At 34.4% G+C, this 25,511-nt stretch overlaps 1 protein-coding gene across 2 annotated transcripts; it reads right to left on the reverse strand.

The window, feature by feature from the left end:
• Nucleotides 1-761: 761 nt before the first annotated feature.
• On the reverse strand, nt 762-24,771 carry LOC136027080 (ribosomal oxygenase 2-like). Of its 2 annotated transcripts, none has more exons than XM_065704022.1 (4): nt 22,862-22,898; nt 18,817-19,265; nt 12,520-12,707; nt 762-951 (listed from the first exon to the last, which is right to left on the reverse strand). In XM_065704022.1, exons 1-4 carry the CDS (start codon nt 22,881-22,883, stop codon nt 780-782), a joined length of 831 nt encoding a protein of 276 aa, XP_065560094.1. In that variant the 5' UTR covers nt 22,884-22,898; the 3' UTR covers nt 762-779. The 2 variants fall into 2 exon arrangements, with proteins under 2 accessions (XP_065560094.1, XP_065560103.1); XM_065704031.1 differs by lacking the exon at nt 22,862-22,898 and adding an exon at nt 24,670-24,771 and having other exon boundaries at nt 763-951.
• Nucleotides 24,772-25,511: the final 740 nt, after the last annotated feature.

The following is a 25,511-nucleotide window of genomic DNA, read 5'->3' on the forward strand; positions in this document are numbered from 1 at the left end:
TATGTCAATCATGTATCTGGGACTTGCGCTTATTTTCCCCATCAAGTTTCATCCCGATCCCTCCACTCTAAGTGTTTTCCAAGATTTTAGGTTCCCCCCTCCAACTCCCCCCAATGTCATCAGACCCGGTCGGGATTTAAAATAAAAGCTCTGAGACACAATATCATTCCAAACATCAAATTTCATTAAGATCCAATCACCCGCTCATAAGTTAAAAATACTTCATTTTTTCTATTTTTCCGAATTAACCGGCCCCCACTCCCCCCCCCCCCCCAGATGGTCAAATCGGGAAAACGACTATTTCTAATTTAATATGGCCCGGTCCCTGATACGCTTGCCAAATTTCATCGTCCTAGCTTACCTGGAAGTGCCTAAAGTAGCAAAACCGGGACCGACAGACAGACCGACAGACCGACAGACAGACAGACAGACCGACAGAATTGGCGATTGCTATATGTCACTTGGTTAATATCAAGTGCCATAAAACCCTAGGCTTTAACCTTATTAGTTTGAATCATCTATACATGCAACTCGATAAAGAAGAAAAAAAAATAAAATGCAGCTTTTCAAACATTTACGCCATCTTTCAACATCCCTATTAATATATTTTTCTTTTCGTGTATATATGACGGTAAAGCAGGCCTTTACCGGATAAATAGTATACTATAATCTGAACATCCCTGCAGGGGTAGAGTTGGCAAATTTACAACTGAACCACTCCATTATGTTTCTGAATTTATTATTCCAGATTCATATGCACTATTTTTGTTTAAACAAACTTACTGATGCTGATAGGTGCTGATGGTTATATGAGTGGAGAATTGGTTTCCTTCATCTGCACAGGCCTGATGGATTGTCCCGCGTGGGAAATATAGAAAATCTCCAGGCCGAAGGGTAAATTCTTCAATAGGGTTCCCTAAGCTTTCTGGATCAAGATTAACAACGTAGTCTCTGAAAATAAAAAAAAAACCTTAGGTTGGGTTACCACGACGAAGCAAACTAAGATGGAACTTTGAAAACCGTTCATTATTCAAACAAAAATACAAAGAGAGAATCCCTATCTGCCAAAACGTAACTTTTATGCTAGAAAATCTTGTCATTGCTGTGAAATTTGGCAGAAGATTTAATGGAGCAGGGATGAAAGAACATTGTAGTAGTTTTTAGACTTTTATACAAATTCTGAAATCGAATTCAGTCGTCCTTTTACGAGCCCCAAATTTAGGTACATAGTTACCCAAATCGGAAGGAAATAAGTACTTATACTATGTTCGTCTGCACAGTATTTAACAATATCCTTTTATCCAAAACCTTATCAATATATCTTGAAAGGTCAAAGGGACAATATTTAAGATTTTAGGGCTTCCGCCACTCTGATAAAAAAATCCAGTTGTAAATCATAGAGAAAGTTTGTCAAAATCCTATACATATAGACTTAGCTTTAACTTCCTCACACTAAAATATTACAAGGGACGGAAATTCAGCTAAAAAAAAACAAAACAAATAAGGCGCTGAAAATAAAGAACAGCATTGAAACATAACCAATTAAAAATTATATTTTAATATATTAATGTGCATATTAATATAAATATAAAATTAAAAACGCATCAAAAATGGGTATATATTCATTTTTATTACATTTTACAACTTGGACAAACCTTTCAAGAGGGAGAGGGATTCAAACTCCATAGCCGCCCTTAACCTGGATACAGCCTTTTATTATATAATTTCGGCTGCTTTTGTTTTTGTTTATTTGAAAAGAAAATTCAAATACATGTATTTAAATACATTTCAATTTATCAATTTATCAATATACTATTTTTGAGGAGGGCTACCACTCGCCCATCTTTAAAAATTTCAACATATTTCTTTTATGAATCATAGATAACTTCGAAGACCACTGCCTTTCCATGACGAAAGTAAAACAGTTGAAAATAGGGATGATACCTTTTTATAAAATAGGCAGTAAAATTATGTTTTACTGCTGATGATGAACACTGTATATGTGTTCGAAATATCCAGTTAAATAATTTTATATCTATTCACTGTCAATAAAAAGGTATCATCCCTATTTTGAACTGTTTTACTTTCGTTATGAATCATAATCTTAATAAGGAATAAATTTAAAGTTTAGCATAAAGACCTTTAGTTTAAAGGGAGTTAGGCATCGTCCTTTGTATATAGGACAAATTCTATTCATTTCAAGTAATCAAGTGATTCTCTACATCTATTATGGGAAAGTCTTTTTTTCGTTTTGATTCTATTCTTTAATGTCTCAATATGGGCAGAAACAAAATTCAGCCAAATGAAAGGGACTTCAAAAAAAAGAAAGAAAATAAGTTTGATTCTCAAAAATACAGACGCTATTTAGTTTCTTTTGTGGGTTTCCTAAGAATAAAATTAAAGAACAGTATCTCTTTCCTAATAATAAATAGTGTTCCTAGGGTCAAATTAGAAATGGAGATAAATTAGAAAAGCAATCTCGATTTTTGGTACCCAAAACATTTGCGTTGCATTTCTTTCTGGAAAAATTTATCAATTTTGTAAGTGATAGTTTTAACTTATTTTGTTTACATGGGGAGGGGCAAATACAGGCATGTGAAATCGACTGGAAGTTAACCTGGAGAAAATTACCCACATTAACTCTAATATAAAGACATCTAACCCTTCTTAAAATGGATAATATTGATACTAAAGGTGCACAGTGATATTCAAGTATTTAAATACATGTCTTTGAAATACGTATTTAACTGCCTTTTTTTTCAAAATACGTATTTCACTACAAACTTTTTTATATCTGAAATATGTAATACTTTCAAAATAAATATATTTTTGCTAAATACATTGTTCGAGGTTCTTTGTTTTGTCTAGTAGAAGTCAGTAATTGAGAAGGGTTTGATCAAAGTAATAGCGAAATTCGACAAATTTCAAAACAACCAAATTCAAAGAAAATAGAAAGTGTGGTTTTGGCAACGTTTCTTGATGGGAAGTTTTTTTTTAAAGTAAAAATTTTACGAAGGACATGTTGCAGCCTATTGTCACAGCTGTTCAATCTGTCGTCAATTTTGAGGGTAGATTAAATAAAAAAAAACTAATTTTTTGGCTGAAAGCAAGGAGCGACATTAAAACTTAAAACGAACAGAAATTACTCCGTATATGAAATGAGTTGTCCCCTCCGCAATCCCTCGCTCTTTACGCTAAAGCTTTTAATTGTTTTAAAAAGTAGAATTGTGGCAAAGAGTCAAACTTTAGCGTAAAGAGCGAGGGATTGCGGAGGGGACAACTCATTTCATATATGTCATTTTCATATGTCATATTTCATATTTCATATATTTGTTGGTGTTAGGTACGGTAGCTTATGCACGCTTGTAGGTAGGGTAGGTGAACTGGGGTTCGAAAAACATGACAGTTTCAAATTTTCCGTTGAGTTGATTGGGACTGGTTGGAATTCGCGAGGTCTACATCCTTATTGATTGTGAGTGTATTTACCCTATTCAAAAAGTTTTTAAATTTCCAAAAATTACATGTGGTGAAGTCTTGGTTTTCTTAGCGTACAGGAGGTAATGCTCCTTCTTTATACCATCCAGCTGAAAAGCAAATGCAGTGTAATCATGATCCCCAACAAATCTGAGGCAGGCTATGGCTTCTCTACCTCTTGAAAGATCTGACTCGAACCAGTGAGCCGTGAAACTATGACAGCTCTTGTCTGCATTCCAAGAATCAGTTCTTACTACCAAGCTAACCAGTGTAAAGTTTACTCCTGAGGGGCAAAATTCAACAATGTGCCGAAACAATGCGCCACAACAGCGCACCCACCTTTTCCATTCAGTACCCATCTGAATGTATGAATGCCCGACCAAAAAATCTGATAATCAATTACATGGTTGAAAAAAAGGCCTCTGATTACCACTGAAAGAAAAACTTTAAGAGATCAAGCAGCGTGTCTTATACCATATGTAACAGTTACACCACAGTACATGTTCAGTTTCAGAATAGATTCCATGTTTGCAAATATGAAGTAAAGTCTACAAGACAAGTTCAAAAAGTTAGATTTCCTTCGCACAATAACTGATATTCGGAATGAAACCAACTACCTTGGTTTCACATCTAACTGGCTCAAGGTGGACCTTTAGTAGCGATGCCTCAATCTATTTAAAAGCCCCGATAGGGGGTATTTTACTGGAGTTACCAATCCCTCAAAACGTTATTAACCCTACCTGGGTCTTACGTAATACTGTAGTACACCTGTATGTAACGTAATATAATTGTTTGCTTACTTATGCAAATATTTTCTTCAGGATATAGGCCTCTGTTACGTAATTATTTACTTATGAAAATATTTTACTCCAGATGAAGGTGTTTATTACGAATATCTTAAGTGCAGGGGCTGGCCAAGAGCAAAATCTTGGGGAGCTCAATGTGACAAGGGACACAATGAACAAAATCTTGGGGTGGGGAGCCCAATGTGACAAAGGTGCAAATAATTAACCAAATTGAGAAATTTATTCTTAAAAAAGAGTGAACAAAGAAAATAAAACATGGATTTGGGCGCCAGAAAAATCTGAGGGTGGCAGGGCCCAGCATCCTCCCTGGGCCCACCGGTGCTTGCTTTACTTGTCAGATCTCGGGGTCCACAGGGAAGCCCCGCTTGTTAAAAATGATCTTGTTCCAATGTTTATTTATGAAGATGACGTAATCATGCGTGACTTGTTTTGGCTCCGGGGGATCAAACAAAACAGGGTTTGAAGGTCAACGACACTTCATTTTTTAGATCTTACGGTTCACTCACCTCAATATTGAAACAGATTTCAGTGTATCAACATCAAGGATATTATTCTAGGCATATTATTTAGTAATGGATGATTTTACTCAATTGGATAGTGAAGGTCGTACCAATGGGGAAACGAAACCTGGAGTACCTAACGTAGCATTAAAAATTACAAGGGCTATTCAGCCAGCCCTAGTAATTTCAATTATAATGATAGTCCAGTTTTAACTTATAAATTTTCAAAAACTATTGGGCAAATGATTTTTAATTATAATTTAATACTTAAAAGATTAGATAGTGATATAAGTTGGAAACCGGTTTGTAACTGAAAGAAACTTGGTCCATTTATAAATCCCACTTACAAACATGTTATAACAGGGGACTTGTCAATAATAAAACAAGATGATCTTGAAATTATAATGAATAAAGGGGCTAATTTCCGTCTTTCTCATCATCTGAAACCATCGAGTGTTCTTGATGGCTTGGAAGATGATTTTGATTTATTTATTGATAAGTGGTGTAAGAAAGAGAATAAAAATAAAGAGAGTTTTCAAAGTTGGAAGAATTTAATTATTAGTAGAATACGAAATAAAATATATTCTAGCTTAAAAAATAGTAACACTAAATCATTATTTTATAATGCTAAGATAAAACAAGCAATTGCTAATCTACAGAATGAATTTGTAATCGTGCCGGTGGATAAAGCTAATAATAATTTTGCCATAATTTGTCAGAAGCTGTATTGTGATATCTTAAAAAGGGAGTTATACACAACTAATGTTTACGAAAAGGTAAATTTAGAGGATGAGAATTTAATTGAAAAGACTGAAGAAATACCTTTTAAAAATTTTAATATTAAAATAAATGACAATGATAAAAAGTTCCCTTTCCTATATTGGACTGTAAAATTTCATAAGAATCCCCAAACCACGGGTTATTGCTGGAGCAGCTAAATGTCCAACCCGCATTGCTGCTACTGACATCTCTTTACTTTTAAAGGAAATTATAAATAAACTTAAAACCTATTGTTCTGGTATTAAAAAATTTTCGAATTTTAATCCATATTGAAGTGTTAATAATTCACTGCAGGTGATAGATTCTTTAACAATGGTTTCAGCTAAAAGAATTGAGTCTTTGTACTAATTTATCCCTAAATGTAGTGTTAGATAATTTAAAAACGGTTATCAAGAAATCTTTTCTCTTATCTAGTAAGAGGTTCTTAAAAATAGACACTTATAATAAAAAAGCTATATGGACAAATTGCTTTAAGACTACAGTTAACTTGAAATGTTACAGCTTAGATATGATTTTTGATTTATTAGAATTTGTTTTATATTATACTTATATAAGATTTAATGGTAATTTGTACAAGCAAATCGTGGGAATTCCCATGGGAGGGGGGAAATGCCAGCCCATTTATAGGTGACTTGTTTTTAAGTCAACTAGAATATAATTATATGATGGATAAGAATAATCCAAATAATTTAAAACATGTTTTGTCAAATAATAAAAGATATTTAGATAATATATTGGTCTTAAATTGTAAGGACTTCATTGATATTTCTAAAAATATATATCCATCAGAGCTTACTCTTGAACCTAGTCATGGCGCTGGTCTTGAAGATCATTTCTTGGATTTAAATATTAATATTTCTGATAATAATAAATCAAGTTTTAAAATGTGTGATAAAACGGATGATTTCGATCTTGAAGTGATTAATTTCCAATTCCCTGAAAGTAATATACACTCAAATATCACATATTCGGCGTTTTTCTCACAGTTACTTCGATATGCAAGGATTTGTAGTAATTATATTGATTTTAAAAATATCCGTAAAATCTTAAGCCAAAAATTGATATTAAGAGGTTTTTCTGCAAATAAATTAACTTGGCAATTTAAAAAATTTAGTTTTCATTATAACGAACTTTTAAATAAATACCGAAAGAATTATCTAGAAATACTTAGGGAAATTTTCGGTTAATTTCGTAGGTTCGCGAAAATTTGATGCAGCGCCATCATTTTGTGAACTGTGTATCTAAAAGAGCGGATTTTTCAAAAATTGCCACATGGTACTGATGAAATCTGTAATTGTTTTAGTTCATTCAGGTTTTTTTGCAAAGAGTTATTATTTGGGATTTAGTAAAATTTATTACATTTAGTTTACCTTTTGCTGCTAAACAGAGGATTATATTAACAGGATAAGCTTGTTTTGGTGTTACTTGGTTGTTCTACATTTGCTTGTTTTTTTTTTTTTTTTTTTTCATAGGCATATATTCTAGGGGTGATACCTGACACGGGGATACTATAGATATTCTGTGGTAGGCACAACACCTGACTAGGTAGAGAATTTAAAGTGCCGAAACCCTATAGGCAAGTGTATTCTCCTGATGAGCCCTTGTGTTGGGTTGTTGGCTCTGAATTATTTGTCTTTACTTTTTTTTGTTTGGTAAATGACGACTTATACTTATTGACGGCATGACTGCCTGCCCATGGATTATTCTTTATGGTTGATTGTGTATGGCTATGCTGTTTGACCTATGTGATTGTATGGATGAGTAGGGTTAAGGCCTCATTCAAGTGCTGGTCTATATTAATCACTAATTTAGGAAAACAGTCTTCCTTTTCTCCTTCTGTCTCCCTTTTTTTTCTTTTTTTTAATGTGTTTGTGCTGTTGTATTGGTGATTTCTCTTTCGTTATACAAGAGATGAAAGTCCACAGTTTTCAAATTTGTGTGGGGATTGTGTCCATGATCTAATTCCACTAGCACTTTTTACAAAAGCCAAAGCAAGTTTTGAAGGAATTTCACCACTGATAAATGACAAACCCGTGAAGGTACGTGAACTCGAAGCGATATGTCGCTGATTTAAGATTGTATGCGGAACGGGATATTTTTTCAGCTAGCTCTTAATTTTTCGATTGCCAAAGAAACAGATCTTATAACCATTTGTTTTCGTACATGAAGCATTGCCAAGGTGAGAGCGACTGTTACATCAGGCGTAAAGCAAAGTACTGTTCGAAAAATAAAATTGGAAAAAATAAGTTGTAACTTTACATCGAACTCGACATTGGGAGGTATCCATTGAGGTGCATTAAAATGTCAAGATTTATTCTCCCAGCAGAGTGTAAATCACTGATTTTATATTGGTAAAAGTATATTTGTAGTGTCAGTGTCCGTTTTATATGCATATGCAATGGCTAAGCCTCTCAATTTCTTATAGGGCTTTGGAGTCATCAGCATGAATCACATGTAGCTTGCATAGTTTGATAGATTTCTGCTTGTGCTCACCAACGTCCTATTTATGTAGATACTTATTTGTCTAAACAAACTGTGTAGTACACAAACTTCATTGGATAACCCCTCGACAGCACTTGGTTTTTCGTTGTTAGATATTTTGACAATCCCGAGCAAATCTATAGGTGTGGAAGTCAAATATATGAAATAGTCCTCACTGGAAAAAATTTGAAAATGAACATTTTCAGAGAGCAGTTGTTGCGGATAAAATTGGTCACAGTAACCAAGTTTTACACTCAAATCAGCATTTTCTACACTGAAGAGATTTAAAAAATGAGGCGATTGAGAGATGAGAATCTTTGTGTGGTATATGTGCCATTTCTAGGAAAAGAAATTGTTTTTCGATCTAACAATTTTTACTCTTGGTTTCTTTTTTTTCTTTTTCAAGAGTGATGTTTTTCGCTTCTGACCTGAGTACATATTGATGAGTGATGAGGTTTTCTCACCCCTTCAAAAAAATTTCCGCTTTGTCGTGAATTCAATCGCTCACACAGGGATCACTCACTAGACTAGATATTTTTCAAGTCACTTCTTCGGATTAACTGACAGACTTCCAAATACGAAGTATTTACTGGAAATTATTGACTGCTTTATATTGTAGTGGTGAGTGTGTTCGTGAGTGGTTTTCAGTTCAAGAAAACGAGAGGGACATTGGTATTACCGACTCTCGATGTCTCAACAAAGGACGCATAAAGAACTACAAAATTGTCCGATGAGAAGCCAGGTCGATAGTCTGTAAAAATAACATCCCAGTATTGGCCCCAGCACTTTCTCCCTCGATTAAATTACGTTTAAAGCCAAGATTATCTCTCAGACATTCTCAATGGGAGAGTTAATGTAAGCCCTACCAAGTTCCATCGAATAGTTATAGAAGAATGCATCATTCTTACGACCAAATATTTTTCTATTAATTGAACAGCACAAATTGCTCATGCTATCGTATTCTTTGCTTTTTAGAGTGAGATGCAGGTATAAATGAGAGTTAATTAATTTTACCCATTCCTTTTCCTCACCATACACAGGCCAATCGTTAAGCCTAACTTTTATGTCATATGTACAATCCTTTCTCAGCATATCATACGTAATTTTAAGAATGCAATCAACAAAACTAACTTCATATTTCTTTTCGAATTTGAAGATGGGAGAGAGAGAGCTTTGTCCAAAAATTGCTTGTTTAATTCTAATCCTAAAAAGAGGGGGTCAGAGACACTGGACATGAATGTCACATAGAAATTATTGGGCATTGTGAACGTGTTCAGCGGCAAACCAAGAATCAAAATCAGAGTTGTATCCTAGCCAACGAACCAGCAGATGTTTCTTAGCCTTGCGAGTTCAACTCTTTAATATCTTTTGAATTTGATATATTCCATTCTGTTTAACTTTTTGTAATTCATACACCAAAAATCTCTTAATCTTTTATATCAATATCACAGGTTTAGTGTCTAAGCCTTAAAACTTTAAAAAGTTCAGTGGACCACAAGTAATTCCCCTTTTTATAATATTACTTGTTCGATTGATTAGAACTGCATCACCAACGTTGAATGTATTTCTTTGACTAGCCATTCATTGGAATATTGTTTCAGAAAAATGTCGACTGTATTTTAACCATGATAAACTTCCAGATGACTATAATTCGAAGGGATCGACGAGGGCGTTGATTATACATCAACATGATTTTATTTAAATCTAGGATAACAGCGGCAGTATTTTCTAATGTGCAATATCTTGAGATCAAAAGTCGAATTGTTCTTATCTAACGTTCAGCCAATGTCACCTTTATTGGACTATGACTATGATAGAGTATTGTATTGTATTTCGATAAGACATTTGTTACATGTGAATTAACGAGTTCAATTTTCCGATCTGGTCAAATTCTCCTACAAAAATCTTGTTCAAAGATAGATTCGAGGGCTCTAGAAACTTCATCACCTCTCTTTGAACACAATGGAACCGCATATGCATAGCGACTAAAAACAATTATAACGAATAAAATATACTTGTACGAGCTATTGCGACGACTTTGAATGTCCTCTGGAGTCAAATATATGCTTGTAATATATGCATTGGCTTTAGTTTTTCAATAAAGACTACCGCCAACTCTATAACTTCGATGAAGAGCGTAGATGAATTCACTCTGTAAATACTATGTAGCTAGCTTCTTTTCGAGTCCAGTAGTAGTAAAATAATTGCTGATTCCATCTCACCTATCACAATCTTTCAATTTAAATAATTGATTTTAAACATTAAATATTAAACATTTTGAAAATTTTCCATCCCGACATTCAACATGAAAACAAGTCCTTGGAAATCAAAAGTTGGTCTCATTTTTATACTTTTCCACAATATGAACACAGGTTCTCGGCCCCACCCAGATCATCCCATCAATTTACCCCATTTTCAATCGAATTCATACAATTTTAGATGAAAATTTTCAACATTTTTAAATTTCCTATGATGAGTTTGATGAGGTCTTGTGAAATAATAAATTGATGCATATTTTACTTATATTAAATATTTTATATAAGCTACAGATGAACTGAAATAATAGAATATGATTCAATATTTAACGAATAAATATCTAGATAATTATTATTATATTTTCCTTTTCTTCCAATAACCCTTAAAATCATACCTATATCTAATTTTTAAATTTCTTTTCAAAACCAGCTGCTGTAGATTCAAATCCTTTAGATGCAAAGATATCAGCCACTTCACCTTTAAAATTAATAGTAACAACGAGTTTATTTCCATATTTATTTGTAACATATTTCACTGTTTTAACTGTAGACTCTATTCCAATGTCTAACTCTTCGCTTAATGTCCTAATAGTTTGATGCCATCTATTTTTTATGTTCATTTCGCCTAAAAAGTTCTCCATTTATTAGATGATGATTTTATTTAAAAATTTGTGAATCAGACAAAATTTACAAACAGAAATGATTCCCGTCTGTCGTTTAACAAGTCTCCGATAGGGCAAATGGTTAGAGCGCTTGACCAGGAAGAGAGAGGTCTCAGGCAAAATTTTGGGACCCTGCAACATTTCTAGGGGTTCTATACATCAAATAACACAAAAAGATTCTATAAAATCTCCTTACAGGCCAGCGTGACAGAGTTGGTATAGAGTTAGACTGATAATTGATTACGATACAACAATTTGACTCTCATTGTTACCTCGTGTAGCAGTTGATGATGTCAATGGGATCTGTTCCCAGATAAAGAAGTAAGAAGCAGCCAGCATCTATCCAAACAAAAAACCTTGCAGGGTTCCCTTAGAACCCGGGCTGATGTGAGATCAACAATATATATATATATATATATATATATATATATATATATATATATATATATATATATATATATATATATATATATATATATATATATATATATATATATATATATATTATATATATATATATTCTCAAAAACGGCTGAATAGTTTTTTTTCTGAAATGAGGCACCCTATCATTTTCTGGCCTAAAAAAAACACCTGGATCCTTCTTTTTTTTACAGGAATAAAACCCATGGCATTTATTATAAGCGGCACAGAGTTAGAATAAGATCTTCCCGCTATTATATATCCCAGGAAAGCCAACTGAAACGGGAGAGGTAACCTCTAGAATTCAAAAAATGGACACATGGACACAACATGGATATGTTTCTCCAATGATTTTTATTTTCACACACAAGACATCTGTTACACTCAAGATCTACAAAAGAAGCAAGAGAAGCAAAAATATAAAAGAAGCAAGAAAATATATAAAAGAAGCAAAAATATAAAAGAAGCTCATATAAAAGAAGCAAGACAAGAGAAAAGACAAACATTTTGAGTGCAAATGAAAAAAAATGAGGCACAACCCCAAATACCATCAAAAACAGTACTGGAATTCAAAGAACACAACAACTTTTTGAGTATTTCCTCTACGTCTGAACATTCATGAGTAAGGATGATTCACTCTTGGCTTTTATATTAGAAAAAATTTAAAGAAAAATGAGTGAGAAACAAACAAAAACGACAATCCTATCGATAAAAACTTTGACAGCCAAGAATATAGGATATCATGGGAACACATTCGGCTTAAGAGATGAGGCGGATTATATTTCTAGATGGATAATTAACAATATTGTGAATGTGAACCAAATTGTTTAACGGCTAACAGCATTCAATTTGGTTGCTGAACAATCAATTCTCTAGCTCCCTTCTTCATACAAAGTCAGTTGCTTTAGAAACATTTTTACAAGGAACAACCTTCATATTGAGAGATTTTTCATATCTATGTTAAATCATTCAAATCACTATTTTTTGGTCATTTTTTTATTTTTTTAAAATCAACTTTAAAAATTAAAATCAGTTTAATGATGTTGATCATTTTTAATGATGTTTCATTTTAAGTGATTAAATTATCTGAGGCACAGCACGGCAGCATATATACAAAATGACGAAAATATAATCAACGAACCTCGCCAGCTCGACCTGGGGCTTATAAAGCTTCCAATGCTTTGAACCTTCTAGCTGGAGAATAAAAACCTCAACGTCATCATAGTGAGGAGCGAGCCCCTGGGTGCCAGGTGGCGTAATATAAACGTTTGATCCAACTAAACATCCAAAATAACTTTCAAGATGCTCTAACAGACGCCATAATAAGTCCTGAAAAAAAAAGCTGTGTTAAGTCACAAAGATAGTGTTTTCTAATTTGAAAAAAGTTTAAACATGAGAGAGAATGTTCACTTTTTTGAACATCTGTCATAACAGAATAGAGCTGAAAAAGTGAGGCAGTGAGTAAAGCATAAGTCAAGCACGATCAAGATATGTGTATGACAATCAACACATGTTAGTGACCCGGAGGGCAAGTGCAAGAGGTAAGAAAACACAAAAAAAACGCTATAATATTAAAACACAACCAAATAGACATAAACTACAAAGGCTAGAACGACATTGACAGACTCAAGAATAAGAATCTAAAAATAGACAGTTTATAATTCAACGATGTAGAAGATTGATAGAATAATCCTAACAGATTAGCGTTTTGAGTAAAAGAAAATGTATTAGGGGAGAACATTAGAAATACAGCTAGGAATACTATCAATTACGTCACTCTAAGCTTGATAAAAGAGAGAGGGGGTTAGCAGAATGAGTTTCAGAGTAATAGATCATATGTTAGTGAGAGGAAAGTAAGAGAAGTAGAGGCGGCATTAAAGTATGAATCAAGAATATGTGATATGGAGACCAAGGATAAAACTGGCGAGGATCAGCAAGATGGCGAAGATGCAGTAAGACGGCAAAATAGTAAGATACTATATTGGTGAGTTAAGAAATTTTTAAGGAGGGAGTGGGAAATATATTTTTCAAAATCTAGGGCGGGGGACACATTTGCCAGTTTTGCAATTTTTTCCAAGACAATGCCTGAAAAGTTATTTCTCAACAAAAATATATCCTCACAAAAGTATTTCCCCCCTCCCTAATTGACACTACTGGACTCTATAAATAAAGTTTAAAGTTAAGAATAACGTGGTCTCAGGAAGATGAGAGGATGCCTCGACCAAATTTTACTCGTAAAGATTAATAGCTGAGACGTGTCTGAATCATCAAACCCTTCAGTCTTCACTTTTAAGGATTATTAATTTAAAAAACTTTTTCTGCGATACAAGTTTCTCAAAGAAAAATAAAGAGATTCATTAAGCCAAGAATAACCAAAATAAAGTCAAATAATGTTCCAATCGTAAAACTACCACAAATCACTATCAATAAATAAATGAAACTCAAAACGAACAGAAATTACAAAACGAACAGAAATTTTACTCGTAAAGATTAATAGCTGAGACGTGTCTGAATCATCAAACCCTTCAGTCTTCACTTTTAAGGATTATTAATTTAAAAAACATGCGATACAAGTTTTTCAAAGAAAAATAAAGGGATTCATTAAGCCAAGAATAACCAAAAATAAAGTCAAATAATCTTCCAAGCGTGTATGAAATATGAAAGTAAGAAAGGTGAAAGAGGATATCCACCCATCGATCACTCTCGATATTAAAAAGGACACTAGAACTTCTGATTATCAATAAGATAGTTCTGATAATAATTCTGATATCCAATAAGCCACCCTCCAAAGTTTATACGATAACCCTTTCTATATAAACATTATATGTCCCCGGGGCATAACTTACAGCCCTTGCCCTGAGGATAGTGAGAGGAGGGGGTGTCGTCCACAAAGACATAATTTATGGACCTTTCAATTGCGTTGAACAAAATAGCAATCTAAAAATTTTGATTGGATATGTTTGGGGGAATAGTGGGCGTGGAAGGGGGTTTAATTGTCCTCCAAGCACTTTCAACTATTGAAAAGGGCACTAGCCCTTTCAATTTCCTATCGAATGCACTATTTTCGAAGTTTTTATGACAACAAATGACCATCTCAGAATTTCTATCAGATGCATTTCAGGAAAGTATGAGGTGGGGGAGGGAGTATCCACCCTCTGATCACTCTAGAGCTTAAGAGGGGAACTAGAACTTCTGATCACCAATCCATGAGTTCCCTCCAAATTTTACACGATCACCCAATCTATATATATCTTATATGCCCCCCGAACATAACTTACAACCCTTGCCCTGAAGGGTCTGGGAGGGGGTTATATCCGCAAAGACATAATTTAGAGTTTTCAATTGTGTTGCACAAAATAGTTATCTCAAAATTTAAATTGGAAGTGTATGGGGAAACGGTGGGCGTGGTAGGAGGTTAGTTCCACTTCAATCACTTTGGACTACTAAAAAGGGCACTAGCCCGGTCAATTTCCAATTGAATGAGCCTTTTTCAAAGTTCAAAGTTTCTACGATAACAAATAGCCATCTCAAACTTTCTATCAGGTGCATTTCGGAAACCCTTGCCCTTAGGGCTCTGGGGGGGGGGGTGTCATCCTCAAAGACATAATTTTCGGACCTTTCATTTACATCGAACAAAATGGCTATCTCAAAATTCTGATTGCCATTTCAATTTTCAATCAAATGAACCTTTTTCAAAGTTTCTACGACCACAAATGGCCATCTCAAAATTTATATTAGATGTATTTCAGGAAAATACGAATTGTTGGTGGGGAGGAGGTTATCTACCCTCTGATCACTCTGAATCTTAAAAAGGGAACTAGGACTTCCGATTACCAATCCAATGAGCCCCATTCGAAGTTTATACGATCACCATTTCTGTATATATCTTATATGCCCCCAGGGCATAACTTACAACCCTTGCCTTAAGGGGAAAGTTCAAGAGAAGGGAAGAGGAGGATGCTTTGAATACTATCGGGTGGAGATGGAGCGTGTGCAGCAGTCTTGGCCTCAATCAAATAAGTGCTAAACTGAGTTTTCAGCAGTAGTAGCAGTGGTAGTAGTTCAAGGATGGGCATTTTCTCCTCTTTTAATCTGGGTTTACGATGTCTTATTTCTGCTTTTTAATCAATGTTGTGGAATTTATTCGATTATCTTGGACCTATAAGCGATATGCTCTCTATTGGGAGCATTTTCTATATGAAGCACTATACTTATATATTGGTAAATATTCATTCATTCTTTCACTGGTTGTCTAATTAGCTTTCATAGTATGGAAAAAAAGCAAAGGGGATTTGTATTTATTCATATTTTTTTTGTATTTATAACAATGCAATCAATACCTATATATAAGCCTCAATGAGATCGCTGGGAACCTCTGTAGATGAAACATTTTAAATTTTCTTACTGAAACTCTCCTATAACATAGGGTACAACTGAAAATTTCAATTTTTTTCTTTCATGCTTTAGGTTAGGTGCTCAATGAGATCACTGGGAACCTCTGTAGATGAAACATTTTAATTTTCTTACTGAAATTCTCCAATAACATAGGGTACAACTGAAAATTTCAAGGTTTTTCTTTCATGCTTTAGGTTAGGTGCTCAATGAGATCGCTAGGAACCTCTGTAGATGAAACATTTTAAATTTTCTTACTGAAACTCTCCTATAACATAGGGTACAACTGAAAATTTCAAGTTTTTTCTTTCATGCTTTAGGTTAGTTTAGGTGCAGGATTGTAATTTGTAATTTAGCTCGTTGACTTTAGGCAAAGAAAGAATTTAGTGTCTATTTAATGAAACAAATGCAATTATATTAAATAGCCTATATATCTAATTTAAGGCCAGACTCTTATCCTCATTTACATTGAACAAAGGCCTTAATAATTATAGATTTAAGTTGACAAGTCGGAGATGCCAATAGAAACTTAAAAGAATGTAAATATCTGGTCACTGCTCTGTCAAAGATAGCAGACATTAAACAAAGAGCGGCACTTATACACAACAAACAGTAGCCTAAACACAGCTTTAAGCGTAGAGCGGCCCTGGGTCATAGTAAACAGGAGCCTAAAACGAATTCTAAATGAAATTTAAGTGTATGATAAAAATTCCCAAGTTTATGCCAATTCCAAAATTGTACAGATTTTAAGTTTGATGGGAACCATTAACAGATAGAGGCACAGGAAAATTTGACTGATTTAAGGAAAAAATCATTACCAAAAAGGGATGCGACATTAATGGAATTTACACAGTCAAACTTAGCAGCACTTTGTGACAGAGATTTTGAGCAACATACATGAAAAACCAACATCTTCCTAGAGCAGAATGACCCCATAAATTGACTTTACTTTATTCCCCACATACCATTGCATTACAAATGCAAGTGTGTCATTTGAGTAGCGAGACTAGCCTTTAGATTGATGAGATTTCTTGAGATTTAGAGGAATTTTGAAAATCCAGTTGCCATAAACGCATTATGAGATTCCATTTGGAGACTCGAAAGCAAATTAAAAAGTTCAGTCTTGAATTAAAAGGAGTCAACACTAGCCCTTTCAATTTACAGTCGTATGAGCCTTTTTCGAAGTTTCTACGACGACAAATAGCCATCTCAAAATTGCTATCAGATGAGTTGTACTCAATACACTCATCCAACACATCCCCAATAAAACTCAATCCATGCACAACTCAACCATCATAAAACCCACTCCTGTATAATTGAACTCAACTACTGTTTTTCAGAATATTTAAATGTATTATATAATTGAAAAACTTTAGGCTATTAAAGATAATAATTACGCGTAAACTGATGAATTTCAGAAGCTAAAATCCGAGGTATGACAAATATGCTTACATGTGGGTGCCCATTATGGTGGCTATTGTGGTGATGTAAACTTTACAAAGCTTCAGTAGGGGTCTCCTTCTTCTTCTTCTTGTTTGAACAAATACGAAGACACTTTAGCCTAGCCTCATCACCGGGATAAAATTCCGAGCCCTCAGTGTGCCGCTACAAGTGAGTTTGAACAGTAAGGTCTACTAACGTTATTTCTCATGGGTCTATTTGAGCTCAATTTCGGAGAGGTTCCAACTCGGTGAGGAAAGTTGAACAGAAAAGGATCAAATTAGTCATCTAAGACAGAATAATTGCATACATATCGAAACTCTAAGGGTGGGGGGAGGAGGGCCAAAGAAAAAATTCCCAGGATGGAGATTCGGAATATACTGAGGGGTAGACAGGGGGGAACAGACAAATCCCCAACCCCATATCAAGAGCATTACTATTTCTGCTGTGTCTCATAATATCCTCTTATCCATGACTGTGCTTATGCTTTGCTTAGACTGTTCTGGTGATTATTTTTGTTCTGATTGCTTCGGTTAGTATGTTAAACTCATTCTTAGACAGAAGCTCTACATTTTCGAAAGCTTTTTTAGTTTTATTGACTAAAAAGCAAGGGCATATCCAGGATTTTTGTTCGGAGGGAGGAGATAGTTTTTCCAAGGGGGGGAGTTACAAAAAACTTAACTAAATACATAAAAACCTTGTTTAAATGCATTTTTGCTACTTTCTTACTAAATAGACAAAAATTTCGACATGGGGGGGGGTCGAACTCAGTAAAACCCACCCTGGTTATGACCTTACTGGAGGGCTTAGTACTAAAGTGCGCCAAGTCGAGAAGACTAAAATCCAAAATTAAGGGTATTTATAAATCATTTATATTATAGCATGTCAAACTTATGTAGCAATTGTTAGTGTATCCATTTAATCCACAAATGCAATTACAACTATTTGTTGTCAGCCATGACTGGACATTGGTGCTTTTCGACTAAAAATAAGGACATAATTCACTTAAATACCGAGTCCCTCATATAAAAAACTTGGAATAGAGCTGGGTCACACAAATAGAAAACAGAAAAGGATTGGAAATTTAGTACTTTAACACAACTTACCACTTTCACATAATACAACTTTACAATCACATAACATATTTTAACATAATGTAACATAGCACTTACATTGGTATAGAATTACTACCATTAAGAGCAGTAAAAAGGTACTCAATTCAATTTAAAAAATCATCAAAATGCTTTTTTTTTTTTACAACCCCAAGCAACAGGCACGTACATAGGGTTTTTTTTGGGAAGTAGGTGCCAACACTAAAATATTTAATTCTATTTGATAATTTGAATAATAAAACCCAAAAAATCAGGGAATTTTGAACTTTGGCAGATGGATCAAGTCTTGATCTCCCCCCTCCCCTAAGTATGTCCTTGACAAGCAATATAGCAGCAAGGAACAGATTAAAGTGACAACAATTTTAGGGTTTTACTAAGACACTAGATGGTGTTAAATGTTTTTCTGGAGTTTCAGGTATTATCAGTTTCGTGGTCTTTGGAGTTTAAAACGCTTTTAGTAAGGCAACATTAACGTATTATAAACTACTACTTACCGAGTATCTTTGAGGTTGGTGGATCTGAAACGTACATTTTTGACCATGTAGAAGTTTCTTCAAACTAGCCGAAGTTAGAGTCCCCTTAGCATGAACAGCATCAACTGTCTTTTCTCCATCAAAACGGCATGCATGAAAATCTCTCCCAAATAAAAGCCTCTTTTCCTTAGCAGCTTCCTCTAGGACTTGAGTAGAGTATATACTAGACAAAACTTCATGCTGATGCTTTGTTAAAGCTCCATGTCTAAGATTTACCAAAGGCTTTTTCTCCCAGTAATCGTTGAGGAACGTTTTACTATTGAAAGGTTGGATGAGAGATTCAAGAGATGATGTAGGTGAAATAAAGTCAAATAGCGGATTCTTTGCTTCAATTAACGTCTTGAGGCGCTTGTTGGTGTTGCTACACATATCTGTCCCATTTTTTTTAGCTTGCCGTTTCATTTCTAAGCCTAGAACAAAACCATTATGTATTATTTAAAACTAGTTTTAATAAAAACAGACCAATGAATAGTTTTTATCTTCTTCTTTTTTTTGGCAGACCCTGCCTTTCTGTGACAATGGAGGAGGGCTGAGTGCAGCCAAGATTTAGTTCAGTTTTACAGCAAGTCAGGACTTACTTCATCATTTCACTGCATTGTAACTTAAGCCACCACCTCCAAACCCACTACTCTTTTCGAGGAATTTTAACTCGTCCTTTTGGAAATAGGGATGTAGTGTTGCATAAGTATAGAGCCATGTGCTTTATATATGTATTTTTTTCTAATCACTAATATGGAAAGATGGTTGTAGAAACTTGGAAGGCAGCTCACTCCATTGTAAACTGAAAGGCTGGAGTACTTTTTAAAGTCATAAGTGAATGAAGAGCAACCAGCCTCCTTCCTGTCTCTGTTTTTGTTATCCAGCCCCCTCCCGCCACCAGACACATCCAATCAAGATTTTAAGGTAGAAATTTCGTTCACAACACTCTAAAGGGTCATCAAATTTTCCTTTGGCATGACTTGACCCCAACAGCCCCTGAGACAAGGGCTTTAAATTGTACCAATTACAAATTCTTTACAGACAGGCTTTAATAGCTTGATAAATATGAACTCAAATATCCAGTGGATCAAATTTTCAGGAATTAATCTCTGGGTATAAAAATATCACACATGTTGCTGTTAAATGGGGGAAGGAAGGTTATGTGGCCAGGAAATGACCCATCCTGATAATTTTTAACTTACAGCTGTGGGTCCTTTGGCTACAAAGAACTTGGTGTACCAAAAAACAAAATCAACCAGTTAGCTCTTCCCTTCCTCCAAAAAAATGTAAAAGTAATTTACTTAATCAGATCAAAGCATATATCGTTAAATTCTTCAGCTGAGAGGATTCCAATGGAGAAGAAAATAAAGAAAAATAGAATATATTGGTTCCCTCCTAACCAAGGCCAAGAAAAGCACCAGTAATAGTTGTACCTGGTCACTTTCTGCAGAAGGGGTGGTTGTAAAAACTTGAGAGATAGCTCATTTGATTGAAAACCAAAAGTTGTGGTGTCTTTTTAAATAGCTCAAAAGTGACCATAGGGCAGCTAGCCTCTATCTCTCATGCCCTTCTCTACTATACCTCCTTCCATAACCCCATGACATCAGATCAAGATTATAAAATAACTATTTTGCTCATAAAGCAACCAAATAATTTTGCTTCAGGGGTCAACAACATCTCCATAGCCCCAAGGAAAAATGCCTCAGAGTATGTAAATTAGCCATTGCACACACTATCCAATTATACACACTAGATACTACACATATTGAGTATATCAAAAGACATTATGGGCACTTGAGTTTTCAAATTGTCTGTAGTATTTTGGGAAAGGCTATGAGGATCAAGTTTAAGCTTTCAGGGAGTTTTGCAGATGGAAGGGGGAGTAATTTAAACTTGGGGAAGGGTGACAAGAATATAGAAACACGCTATGTGTATCCAGGTCATTGAAACAGCATTTCCACAGTATCCTGGAATGGTTTTGGGGATAGAGCTTAAACTATCAGGCAGAGAAAGGAATTGGATGGATAAAGTGGCTTCTAAATTTGTCTTCGGGACAGTTAAAATTCTCATATCTTCATTCCACCAAACATTTTTTAACTACAAGTCTATTGGGTATTATAACATATTCATGTCTAACTAGTAAGATAATTCAACAGACACATATGGTAACATGCGTGGCTAAAAATGTTTTTTCTCTGACCTGCCAAAACAAATTTCACTATTAGCACAATAGCACAAATAATCTATTCATGACCAAGAAATGTGGTAAAGAAACTATCTGTTATGAGGTGGTCAAAAGAACATATCTCTAATGTCATCAAAATCACGTTGGGGATAAGGTTGACCCTTTCACTGACCATGAAGGAGAGGGGACAACTGAGCAGCTAGAACCTTAAATCTCAATTTGGGGTAGGGGCAAGTGGAAGGATCTAAAGACTTGGTCTCTAATCTGTTCAAAATTTTGGACACTAAAAGCCCTTGTTGGGCTTAATTTATTCCCAGTCAAGTAGCAATGTAAGCCAAAAGGAACCACATGTAAGCCTACCAAGATTATCAGAATGACATATCTGGATTATTTCAGAAATATTCATCCATCCGTTGTTCCCACCATTAGAAACTTGATTATGCATGATGGAGTATTGTCAATTAGGGATTTGGATGGTACTACTCTTTTGTAAATTATGGTTGTTGGTAAGCTAAATTGTGGATAACTCTTAATAAATACATGTGACAGATCAAGTAATTAAAAACAATGGAGAAATGTATTAGTTGGGGTTATATCTGGGACCATTGGAGGCAGCATAGAATGTTTTATCAAGGGTGGGGAAGTAGTGTCAATTGGGGATTTAGATGGCATTCCTCTTTTTCTTAAAACAGCATTTCCTTCAAAAGTGACTCTTTCCTCTACTGGTACTAAAAGAGCACAGGCACTTTCACTTTGCCATCAAATAAGTCCCCACCAAATTTTCTATGAGCACCTCTTCCATACAAAGTGGCCCTTTGTGAAGAACATAATAGTAATTAAAATACTATGCATTAAAGACTTGAAGAACATTAATTGAGGCAATGTTACAGTCTTAGCCTCTGATTACAAGCCAACTATTGAAGAAAAACAAGCCCAGAAAATATAGGCAAACTGATACTAGGTGGATGGGACTAGGATGCAATTATGACAGCAGTATATATTTTATTGGGAAGAACACTGAATGGGAAATTTAAAGTATGTTTCTTTTATTTCCATTTGATTGTTGTCCTAGACTAAACTAGAGCAATGCCCAGGTGCTTGGACACTACCTAATCTTTAACACATTTTGATTAAAATCCATCTTTCATAAAATAGACAGTACGTTCCTAATCTAAGTCCAGAATTGACAAGGAATGGAATCAAAAGTCATGGAAATATGAGTGGGACTGTCCATCCCATTAAATTACCCACTGATACCAACCTCATCATACAAGTGTCTTGTTGAGAGGCTGATTCTGCTTATAATACTCAACTATCTCACATACTCTATCTGAAGTTGCTATTTGCAGTGGCATCAGCTTTGAACCACTAGTGAATGGTCATCGCAGACCATACATACCTTGTAGTCATTGTTACAAAGTGGGCTTATATTTCACCTCTCTAGTACAACTCTCTTGCAGCATATCACTCAGCCCAAATTTATGGATGAAAATTCATCATCTTTAATACAAAGCACAACAGATCCAGCATAGACCTTAATTTAACCTTGAAGTGCAAATCAAGATAATTAATCAAGTATTGTCTTTAATTTTTCCTCACCTCATTTACAAAGTGTCATAAAGTTTTCATTCTTTATCTGTAACTTCATCACAATTTACCACATTTTCAAAATATTCTGCCTATCTTTCTTTAACTTGTTGTTTATCACTAATGTGGCCCTGTCCATATCTTTAACTAGGACAAATCCAGACTGATTGTTCTCTCTTAATTTCTTAACATGGTAATACAACACTTTACTATTATATTGTCTGGCTGCATCATCTAGATCTTCAACAATAATACCTATGGTCTCTACTTCAAACATCCTTAATTCAGATTTAAATACTTTGCCCACTTTCTTTGCATTTCTCTTACTTCAACATGATCTATCACTCAAATATTTCTTGTACAAGTCTCTATTTATCCCTACCATTTTTACTAAAATTCTTGGCACCTTCAAAAAATTTTCTCCCTAGGGAATTATCTCCAACTTCACAAACTATTTTCCTAAAATTGTTCTATCTACTATCTACATTTTCAAATTTCAGGCTCTCCAGTTTAATATTTTACTGTGCCAAGAAAATTCTCTTGGTATAAGTTTAGCTACTTTTTTCTATTTTGGAAAGGGGTTAGGTTAGGAAATTGAAACTTTCAGTATTTCATCCAGGGCCAAAAACATATTCGGGGAAGTTATTGCCAAGCTTTCATATTAATGGTCTTCTCATTTCTAAGTCTTGCCTACTGAACAGGGTCTATACCCATTGAAAATTTTGACAAAACAACATTTTACCTTAATTTTCATCTATCCCTTTCCTCTAATTTTAGTTCTAAACATCCTAAGCTATCATTTATAAGATAAGCTAGAGAAAAATAGGCTAGCTAAACTAGAATTTTACCCTTTCTCTCCAATTCTTATCCTGGAAATTTACCAGCATCATTAATTCCTGGATGGTTGTTATCACTTGTATATTTCAACTTTAAATTTACCAGAAACACAGTTAAATGTTGACCTTCAATTTTAAAATCAATAATACCCCTTCTATATAGTCTAATTGTATATTGTATTACCTAATTAGCCTGTGGTTGGAACAGGAGTGGGGGTGCAGTGTCAGATGAACAACTCTTGTGTTAGAAAGGAGCATGAAATAAGGAATTTCAAGGCAATTTCAATTAGCAATCTTTAGCAGCCCATAAAATTGGCCATCAAAAAAATTGTTACAATTACAGTGGGCCCTAGCCTACTGTACAACAAATATTTGAGTTTTAGAATGGTTTATAGGCTAGCTCATTACACTAAATCTAGTCATTTGCAATTAAATCACCAACACACAAGTGGTTCCTCTCATTCCCTGTCAAAAAGGCCAAACTAACAAACAAAATACAGTAAAACTGGTGCAAACAGTATTACTGGCTTTCATATAAACTGAATAAACCACTCAATGCCTTTTTTAATGCTGTTTACAAATATAATAATTGCTTCAACTGCAAATTCAGATTTAAGCACTTTTTGACCTCTTAAAAATGACCTATACGGGGTCATTACAAATCTTTAATAGTTTAGAAACAAATTTGGCCTATATATTTGCACATCAGGAGGGTGGGGTAAAGCATAGCATATATTAAATAGGTAAACTAAACATTTCTGTATTTTTTTTTATGTGTTTGTGCATTTGCAGTTGTGATTTCTCTTCTCATTAAAATTCAAAATGCACACACATTAAAAAAAAAACAGCAATGGTTAGTTTACGTATTTTATATATGCTATGCTTTACCCCCACCCCCCTGACGTGCAAATATATAGCCCAAATTTGTTTCTAAACTATTTAAGATTTGTAATGACCCCATATATAGCCTAGGTCATTTTAAGAGGTAAAGAGGTCAAAAAGTGCTTAAATCTGAATTTGCGGTAGAAGCGATTATTACATTTGTAAAGAGCATAAAAAAGGCACTGAGTGGTATATTCACTTTATATGAAAGCCAGTAATACTGTTTGCACCAGTTTTACCCAAAATACCAGTTTCAGAAAAGGTTTCTAGGCTATATCACAACATTAATTCTTATCATCTGAAATTTAATCACTGATACATAAGTAGTTCAGTCACAAGAACAACCTTGTGGGGAAGAGACAGGCTAGGTAAATATATATCGAATTTAACGTTCTACAAAATTAAAATTCTCCAGATCTAAACATTGCCGGTCAAACAAGTTTGCCGCCAAGTAAAACAACAAAAACTCACCGTTGGGGAATAGGAAGTGTAAAATTTTAGTCCTAATAAATAAGTTCATAGCTGCTAAGCAATTTTTATACATCTGAATCTTTATATTGTACTTATGAATTTTATACCTTTTTATGTGAATTTATGCTTTTTATTGGAATTTACATATTTAGGTGAATTTTTTCGTGTTTGTGGTGTCTACTAATCTCTATAACAAATAAAATTCTTTTGCATATAAAAAGAGTAAAATTCACATTCCAACGGAGTTTCTTCACAGAAATAATTATAATTTTCATTCGAAAAGGGTACTATAACTTCTGATTACCTATCCAATGAGCCCCCTCCGGAGCTTATAAGATCGTCCTTTTCACTTTGACTCTTAAAAAGGGCACTAGAACTCTTGATTACCAATCCAATGAGCCCCTCCACGAAATAAATACAACCAACCTTTCTATTAAAACCTTATTGAGAGGTAAATAGATCTGTGTATTTCAAACGCCAAGGGGTCATATACACACAAGGAATAAAAAAACAACAAAAAAATCACCAAAAGAACAAGATTGCAAAGCAGACACAATCAGAGCACAAAATGGAAAATGATTAAACTGGAGACCGAATTAATTAATTGTGTGGACTTTTCTTTATTATAAGCATTTATCAATATACACACAAAGTCGAAATATTTTGGTCGGGCTACTATTATGTAGAATACCAGTAAGCAGCACATCAACTCCATG

Source organism: Artemia franciscana, chromosome 1 (assembly GCF_032884065.1).
Source record: "Artemia franciscana chromosome 1, ASM3288406v1, whole genome shotgun sequence".
Classification (NCBI taxonomy): domain Eukaryota; kingdom Metazoa; phylum Arthropoda; class Branchiopoda; order Anostraca; family Artemiidae; genus Artemia; species Artemia franciscana.